This window comes from Corylus avellana, chromosome ca10 (assembly GCF_901000735.1).
Source record: "Corylus avellana chromosome ca10, CavTom2PMs-1.0".
Taxonomy (NCBI): domain Eukaryota; kingdom Viridiplantae; phylum Streptophyta; class Magnoliopsida; order Fagales; family Betulaceae; genus Corylus; species Corylus avellana.
The window spans coordinates 112,627-122,551 of NC_081550.1; the positions used below are offsets into that span (position 1 = coordinate 112,627).

Genomic DNA, 9,925 nt, shown 5'->3' on the forward strand with positions numbered 1-9,925 from the left:
TCATTCTCCCCCTGTTGGAGAGAATTCGTCCTCGAATTCGGCCTGTTCTTTCCACGGTCCTTCGAATGCCTTATCAACTCGTTCCACTTGCCCTTCCTTAAAATCAAAATAAGACAACACCTCATAATAAGCGTGATGCTCCTCATCATCGAAATACCTTGACGGTTGTCATGATAGCCACATACACCACTTGGCAATACTTTAGATTTGCTGTACTTTTCTCGCTCATTTTCCCTTCCACGTGCCATGAAAATACTCAAGAATGGGTCAACCATTGTTTCCCTTGTGAACATATAATTTTTCTCATCCACATAAAACTCACCATAATCTTTGTTAGGAAAATTTAAAATATTTTCAACAACATCGAAATCAACATAATCAACAGCTTCACCATTAAAATTAGGCATTTTACCTGAAAGGTCTTCACCACTCTTCATAATCGACGATGTCATCTATGGGCTCTTCTTCTTCCAATTGATCATCTTCGGGGTAAAGACCGTCAAACATGGAAAAAAGCCCATCTTCTTCGTATTCTTCCCTGTCCAATTGGTCATCTTCTTCGGGGTAGAGGCCGTCAAACATGGGATAAAACCCATCTTCTTCGTGCTCTTCCTCTAGGTCGGATGCCAAAGGTCCTTCAATCGGCTCTTCCTCATGTACATCGTCATTATAGGTTGGTGGGGAATCCCAATCCACGAATCCTTGCGAAAGAACTACAACATTTTTGTGTCTGAACTCTTCATCAATGAATTTGGATTCTTGAAACTCTTCATCCACAAATTCTTTTTCCTCCTCTACAGAATGGATTCGGGTTATGGATTTGTGGTTGGCAAGTAGGGGTCCAATTGGCCTGTCGTGGACTCTTCGCCTCACTCCATGTTTCCCTAAATACCTATTTTTTATAGGAATTTTCTATTTTTTTGTCACAGTCATAGACCCTTATCTTCAATTTTGTGACTTCTGGCCCATCGTATAACTATGGGGCAAGAAAGAAACCCGCATATATTTCAATAGTTTCTCCCAACTATTGATCTTCAATTTGCCTTCCCACTTCCTAGTTTTCTTCAGCTGTTGCCACCACGCACCAACTCTTCCTCGAAATGTGTATACCACCAAAGAAACTTCTTGTTCATCGGGCACCCCGTTGAATTCAAAAACCTCTTCAACAGCCAACACTCAATCCAGAAATTCATCGGGTTCTAGATCCTCGTCAAATTTCGGAATTTTGAGTTCGAATCTACTCACCTACCAATTAGCATGAGCTTGCGCAAGGTTCTGACATTTGTGCCTTCGGCGCTCCGCAAACGGGTTTCTAGATCAGTTCCTATGTTGACCACACAAGTTGGATAATTGGGTAGTGAGGTCTTCAATTTGATCCCTAATAGCCCTGAATCGATCATCCGTGTGTTGCCAATGTTCAGCGATAGATTTGACCTTCCGCCTCCACAAATCGTGGTCTTGGTTGGCGACGACAACCGTTCGGCCCACAACTCATGTGCCGCAAGCGAATTGCCGGATGCTCCTTACATGCTGTCTCCATGCACACGTGCACTTCGTTGGAATGGAATTTTCTCTTGAAAATTTTCTCCTTACTCGGCTTCCATCCAAAATGGATTAATTGGATCAGTCAATGTCTTACGACTTCTTCTTTTTCTATTCTACTGGATGGTGGTCCTTTTGGTAATTTTTAGCCTTCCCCGTGGATTAAGACAAGGAGATCCTCTCTCTCCTTTTCTCTTTATCCTAGGATCTAAAATTTTATCTAGACTCTTGTTGAGATAAGAGATGTTGGGTTCCCTTCATGGTATTAAAATTGCAAGATTGAGCCCGCCTACTTCACATTTGTTGTTTGTTGATGATGTTCTGATCTTCTCCAGGGCTAACAGTGATGAAGCTTCTGTTATCCTCAATTTTCCCAACACCTATTCTCATTGGTCTGGACAATGAATAAATTTTTCAAAGTCAGCAGTTTTTTACAATAGAAACTGCAAGCCTACCATCAAAGCATCCATCAATTGCATTCTCAGATTGCCTCCTATTCCAGCCAAAGCCAAGTATTTGGGGCTCCCTCTTTTCTTTGATAGGAAGAAGAGTGACTCCCTTATTGAGCTCAAGGAGAAGATTTTTGCCAAAGTTACTGGCTGGAAAGCCAAACTACTTTCTCAGGCAGCCAGAACTACTTTGATCAAATCTGTTGCAAATGCTATCCCTTCCTACATAATGCTTATTTTTCTTCTCTCGAAGAATTTTTGTTCAGAGATCAATTCAATTTTAAGGAAGTTTTGGTGGGGTTTTCCTCAAGACAAGAAGCATAACCTTACTTTTTTTTTTATCATGGGACAGTATCTGCCAACCAAAAACCTTGGGTGGTCTTGGCATTTGCTCTATGGAATTCATCAACAAATCTCTCCTTGCCCGGCTGAGTTGGAAAATGGTTCTCAATGAACCTCTGTTATGGGTTCAGGCCCTTAAAGGGAAATACCTCCAGAATGGTGCTTTTTTTTTTGGATGCCAAGGTTAGCCCTCAATCTTCTTGGATTTGGAAAGGTTTGATGAAAAACAGGAAAGTGGTTGAATTGGGAGCTTGTTGGTCTATTACTGGTGGTGAGAATTTGCAGGTTTGGAATTCTCCTTGGATCCCTTCCATGCCTTCTTTCAAGCCCAAGCCGAATAGGAATCTAGTGGAGCTTCCAGATTTTTTTGTGGTTGATCTTTTTTTGCCAGGGGCTAGAGTTTGGAACGAAGATCTTTTGGGTGACTTATTTGATCTAAGAGCATTCTCAATGGAATAGCCAAATGTTACTTTTATTTAAAATGGCTCTTCAAATGTTTAAAAAATCCCCTACATTGGATTAGCCAAAAGAAAATGTAAAATAAATATTTGATTAGAAGAGCTAAAAAAAAAAGCTAAATGTAGCAGTATTTTTTAAGGGAGCCATTTTATTTTTTATTGTTTCTCTCACATGTTTTCTCTTTTTCCCAAATCTTTTCCTACTTTTTCTCTGCATGTTCTCTTTTTTCCAAAATTTTTCCCATTTTTCCTCTCACATATTCTCTTTTTCTCAAATTTTTTCTCACTTTTAATAATATTTAAATGATATACATAAAAATATAGCTAATCGGATGTGGACACATTTAAAAATTCATTAGCTAAACTAGATAAAAGTGAGTTTTGAGGAGCTATTTTGAATAAAAATTTGGCTCCTCCATTGGGAATGCTCTAACAACAGTGCAGAACATTCTCCAAATCCATATTCCTTGTACCAATTTTGGAGACAAATGATCTTGGATGCCTTCCTCCTCCAACAACTTCTCTGTAAAGTCTGCAAGGGAAGTCTCCTCTGTTCCTTCTAGTAGGTCTTCTCCTCTCTCCCTGGCTGCCTGGCAGGCTCTTTAGAGTCTCAAGCTTCAAGCCAGGTTAAAACATTTTCTTTGGAAAATCGAATGGGATATCCTCCTATCTAGAGCCAACATTGGTAGATTTGTGATTTCTGAAGATGATAATGCTTGGGTTTGCCCTTTTTGTCAAGGTCCTCTGGAGACCTTGACTCACATTTTTTTGGATTGTGCTTTGGCTAATGCTCTGTGGAGCTGTTCTCCTTGGCCCCTCAGTTTGGCTTGTTTCTCCTCTAGACCTATCTTAGATTGGATATTGGCTATTATTTTCCCCCACGCTAAGTTTGATATCCCCAAGGCAGATTGTAAGAGATTCCAACTTCATGCTGCTCTTGTTATGGATTCCATTTGGCTGGCCTGTAATAAGTTGATCTTTGAAGCTTCTCTTCCCAATCCAGTGATGGTTATTCAAAAGCTCAAAGCTTCCATGTAGCAGCATTGTATGGCATGGAATGATGCTGCCCTCCCCTTTCTTTGGCTTCTTCCTGGTATTGGTTTTTTGAAAGGGAATTTTGATGTAGCCATTCGTGAAAATTTTGCTGTGGCAGCAGCTGTGATTAGTAACTCTTCTGGTGAAATTGTCCTAGCTGCTACTCAAAGACTCTCTTCTACTGATGTGCTCATAGGAGAAGCCTCTGCTACCCTCCTCTCATCTCGGTTGGCAGCCTTTGCAAGTGCTGCTCATTTTCTCCTTGAAGGAGATGCCCTTTTGGTTACCCTTGCTGTGAATCAGCCCCTTATTTTCTCTTCTTGGCATTTTTCTTCTTTTGTTTCAGACATTAGATTAGTTCTTTCTACCTTTCAAAGCTGGCATGCTTTGAAAGTTTCTAAATGTGCTAACTATCGTGCATACGCTTTAGCAAAATGAGCCGCTACCCACCTTTTGTTTAGTAACATTCTCACGGGATCTTTCATTCTCTCTTCCACCAGGATCAAGAATAGGAAATATCCTCCTTTGTAATCTCTCTCTCTCTCTCTCTCTCTCTCTCTATATATATATATATATATAAGGAAAATGAACTCTATATATTGACTCGGTAGTGTGTGCAAGATGATCAGTCTGCACGTGACCCCCATTTTTGCTATAGCACGCAGCTAGCTAGTACAATGCGGCGTGAAACGATGAGCCTGCACATCCCAGTTAATTGTGATAGCCTCCATGCCTGGTGCAGACTGCAGACTTCAATAACATATACTAGCTCCGTACTTCATATATATTAAAATAATACACACAAGGTAGCTAGTGGAAACAAACTTGCCTTGACCCCCCTCCCCCCCTCTTTTTTTTAGCAAGAAACTTGGCCTATTTGCCACTTCTAACTGATGCACGGCACACGCACCCAATGGGTTAAGATCCAATTATGTTTATGTTAACTACTCGCATTTGTAATAGTACTCTTTACAATGTGACACTCAACTATTTTTCACTCTTATGTGTATAATTAAACTGTTATTTTCAAAACACTTTGCATTACAATGATTAAACAACGAAACTGTTAAAATATAGGATATTTTCTATATATTTTTTCTATATCATTTTTTTTATTAAGTTTTTACCCGGCCCATAAGTGTCTGTTTATAATCCTTTTTTTCTGAATTTGATTACCTTTCTTAGTTCACCTATACCTACCATATTTTTTCTATAAATAGAATCATATGTAACACAAATACAATCAATTAATCAAATCAATAAAATCAGGATGAAGCCTTGTAGATTACTTCCTAAGGGTTAACCACTCCAAAACTATGCATTCCGATCTCTTTATCTTACTTTCTTCCTATATTTTCCTTTCTTCCTATATTTTACATTCTTTTATATTTTAATATTTTCTATATAAACATATATGACTAGCTAATCATATATAACAGTATCTCTTTTGTCCCTTTATATATATATATTTCATTTCCTCAGCTTTAATTCCCTGGCCTGGAAGTGACCTTGGTTTGCAGTACTGCATGGGGTAAGCTGTAAGCATTAATTCCTTATCCGCTTGCCGGCCGAAAAAAACGAAAAGGAAAAAAAGGTGAACTTTAATTTGTACAAGCTTAATTATAGGTGATGATAGGCATGCATGTTCAATTAATCATGCTCCTGGTTCTGTAAAGGCTTAGGAATTTATACACTTAAATATTGCAACAGCATGAGAAGTGGGGTGAGGATTATCAGATGGTTACAGCTAAGATTGCTTAATAAAGTGAAGAAAAAAAAATTATTTTAATAAAAGGAGTGAAGGAACAGAAAGAGCAGATTGTCATCATAATGGTTTGACACATGCTAAGCACTTTGATCCAATTCATAAGATCCTGAATTTGAGGTAGACAAGTTTCCTGCTTTTTTGTTTCTCAACTTAATTTATATGGGATTCTTTTCTCAGTTTTGGTATCAAAAGTCAGAGATGGCTTCACAATGACAAAGGGATGGGCGCAATGTGTAATATATATATTCACAACTACCAAGAAAAGCTAAGGTTAACATACAGTCAAAGTGAAGCACTCCCCATAACCCCATGTGCCATCAGATTCTCGTATTTAGATATATCATATACAGAAAAAGAAAAAGAACTACTTCATGATATTCCTCATTAATGAAAAAAAGAACATAAGATGAATAAAGAAATGTTTTAAATAAAGTTTAAATTAATAAGAAAAAATGAATTTAATTAGTCATTTATTCAATATTTTAACACTCATCTTTATATGTGGGTTCAAACTATTTTGAATGGACGAGGCTCAACACATAAAATATTTAATTGAAATAGAGTAAATGATGAGTCAAGGTTTAAACTCAGACTTTTGGCTTTGATATCTTATCCCAAAAGTTTAAGCTTATATGAATAAATAAATTAGGAACAATTTCATTTCAACATCATCCTCACAAAAGGAATCTAAGAATAATAGACCAAAAAGACTTTTCCATTTAACCAACTTTCTGATGTCCTCTTGCTGATATATATCTTGACGGCAATGTATGCTTTTCAATATATATGGACAATAAAGAGAAAAGTGGATGCCACCATCTGTTGTTTTTTATGAATTATTTTGGCAATGTTAACTATCATATATATGCACTCTTCAATATGTATTTGCTGGATCCAAAAACTCTTAGAACAATATTGATTAAATAATTATTTTATTTTTATTTTTTTATCGGCTTTAACTTTTAAAATAAGTTGTGATAATTAGGCTTCACAATTTATCATTTTGGCTTTAATTTTTGAGATAAATGGTTATTCAATATATATATATATATATATTGTCTCACTAAACCTTATTTATTTATTTTTTACTTATTAATCTCCCTGACAATGAGGGAGAATCTTGATTTCTGAAACTGAAGGTCAAAACAAAAGCCCACTTGACTAACAGGAAGGGTTGAGGCAATTTTAAAATATGTATTCATTAATATTATATATATATATATATATATATATATATAAATTATAAACTCCCTGGTTGGTTATTTTAAGTACTGTATATGTTTCAGTTAATTAGTTGTTAAGACGTACACTATTCTCTGGCGTTTCTAATTTCAATAATATTGATCGAGGACATTATTCATATTTTATAATCCTCCACTTGCACTGCATAGTGCATACACATCTATATAAACAAGTCCATTCCTTCTCCAATCGTCACAAATTATCCCCCAGCTAGCTAGCTGCATTTAAGTCTTACATACGCCACTGTAAGCCCTATTGTCTCCTCTATTAATGCTGAAATTTCAGATGGATCCGTTGTCTCATTCATTTAATTATTTTTATTTTCGCAGGACATGGATTTCGTTGGATATACCATAGTAGCCCTTCTCACCATGTTGAAGACTGTGAAGGGGTATGGAAGTGGGTGGACAAACGCCCATGCTACTTTCTATGGAGGTAGTGATGCTTCTGGGACAATGGGTAAGTTAGTTATTTAGTTATAAGCAAGAAAGCAAGAAACATATATATGTAAATTTTCACTTGTACGTAGCATTAATTAATTAGCTAGAGATCGAATTAAGCTGATGCATGTTTAACTAATTTTGGGTGCATATATATATGGTGTAATTAAGCAGGTGGGGCTTGTGGGTATGGGAATCTTTACAGCCAGGGGTACGGGACAAACACAGCTGCGTTGAGCACTACTCTTTTCAACAGTGGGTTAAGCTGTGGAGCCTGTTTTGAGATTCAATGCGTTAATGACAAAACATGGTGCTTACCAGGATCCATCATAGTCACTGCAACTAACTTCTGTCCACCTAACTCTGCTCTCCCTAATAATGCTGGAGGCTGGTGTAATCCTCCCCTGCAGCACTTTGATCTTTCTCAGCCTGTTTTCCAACGCCTTGCTCGCTACAGGGCAGGAATTGTTCCTGTTCAGTACAGAAGGTAATTAAGATAATATATATATATATATATGCAGAGTTGCTTGCAAAAAGAGTGGTGGAATCAGGTTCACAATCAACGGTCACTCTTACTTCAATCTTGTTCTCATAACCAGTGTTGGTGGAGCTGGTGATGTTGTTGCTGTGTCCATTAAAGGCTCTAAAACCGGTAATTGGCAGGCCATGTCCCGGAATTGGGGACAGAACTGGCAGAGCAACTCTTACCTTAATGGTCAGGTCCTGTCTTTCAAGGTCACAACCAGCGACGGACGGTCTGTGGTCTCCAACAATGTGGCTCCTCCCAACTGGACTTTTGGCCAAACCTACACTGGACAGCAGTTCTGAGTTCTGAGTTCTGATCCACCCAACTCCGATCCCACTAAATTAAGCCCATCACCTCTAACTTTAGTGTGACTTTCTTCTAGCTACTATTTCTTTTCTAATTATACTACCAATATAAGTTATATTGTGGTGGTCAGTATCGTGGGGGCTTTTTTTTTTTTTTTTGGAACAGCCCTGATAGGTTTCTGTCTGAGTGACCAAGTTGAAATAACACTCTCTACCAAAGGTTTTGGGTCTGTTGAGGGTATCTGCGTGCAAACTGTATTGTAGAAGGCCTCTAGCTAGCTAGTAACTTTACTACAGTTTTTTTTTTTTTTTTTTCTGAAATTAATGGGACTACTGGCCGACCGGGCATCATTTTGGCTGAGGTGAACAAGGCTTGTCACCCCCCCCCCCCAAAGAAGTTGCTTTTGTTAATTGTCATCTGATTGCTGGTTTTACTCTAAAAAAGGGTAAAGAAAGAATGAGATGTTGCAGAGCAAATTTTTTCTGCTTTGAGGCATTGATCCTGAGCGATATTAATTTGAAGGCTTGTAAACAGTTTGTTGGCTGAAATATGTCCTCGAATTAAGTATATATATCATATATAGGAAATTAATAAAAAATATTTGGAGTGCATGTGTTGTTCTTGTATTTATATTTTATGGCAGCCTTTTCCCCGTACGTACGTACTTGTGTGGATGGATCCAAGTGTATTTTTCTTTCATGATTGTACTTTAATTTGTATTTTTCCCTTTGGAAGTGTATATCTCAATTATAAAGCATATTTGCCAAGTTGTGGAGGACCATTTAACAGGTTTGATTTGTGAAATCAATATTGTCTCGGTAATATGGCTTTGAACAATCATAACTTTCACGCGTCCTTGGAGACCATGCAAATGTGGTGCCTCCGCACTTTGAGATGAGATCCCATCGATCTGTTGAGCCTAGTTGGCCTTCAACTCTACGCTACGCTTCTGACCGCAAATTCACGTGTCACACTTAAAATTTGTACGTACAGTTGCCTCAAGTTTTGGGCTCTTTAATTGTCTTCATGCCAATCTCGGGAATTGTCTTCAAGTTTTGGGTTTTGGAATCCCAGGTCAACAAGTAAAGAAGTGAAGCCAGCTAGGGATATAGTTTTCTAATAACAATTAAATCATTTTCAGTGAATATATATAGGGTCTGTGACGAAGATTTGTTTCTTTTTTTCGATGAATAAAGATTTGTTTCTGTACGTTCCTTGCAAATAAAGATTGGTTTTACACTTACAAGGCTAAGGCTTGTGATGATCGAAGGTATATTCTATATTACGCGCGTTGGATAATAATTATATACAATAGAATCGTAAGAAAAGAATAATAATTAGAATCAAAATAATTAATGATGGCAATGCGAAGACTTAACGGTAGGTAATACGAGACATGTGCTATAGCTTGTAAGAAAATTTGACCTTTTTATTATGGCTGTTCCATACATAAGAGGTAGTATTCTGAAAATTATTAGCAAGCTTCTTTTGGTGATAACAAACAAGAGATTAAATTTTTAAAGAATATGAAAAGGTTGCATGATTAATTGGTGCGCACCTTATATATATATATATATCTGTGTCTTCACATATTGGCTTCTCTTTTGCTTCTTCTTTTTATTCAGATACCTTTGTGTGGATTTAAATGTTCTGATCGGTTGGTTTGATCTTATATATATATATATATATCCAGATCGAACTAATTTATGCCCCTTGATGAATCGATTTCCCTTGTTGTTGCATATTGGTTCTAGCAGCTGTTCTTAGGCACATCAACATATTCTTGGCTCTCCATTTCTATCATTTCTTTGTGCAAT

At 37.3% G+C, this 9,925-nt stretch overlaps 1 protein-coding gene across 1 annotated transcript; it reads left to right on the forward strand.

The window, feature by feature from the left end:
- The first annotated feature begins 7,168 nt into the window (after positions 1–7,168).
- LOC132164458 (expansin-A15-like) lies at positions 7,169–8,266 on the forward strand. Its single transcript, XM_059574974.1, has 3 exons — positions 7,169–7,295; positions 7,451–7,763; positions 7,798–8,266. The coding sequence occupies exons 1-3, from the start codon at positions 7,169–7,171 to the stop codon at positions 8,102–8,104; spliced, it is 747 nt and encodes a 248-aa protein (XP_059430957.1). The 3' UTR covers positions 8,105–8,266.
- The last annotated feature ends 1,659 nt before the right edge of the window (positions 8,267–9,925 follow it).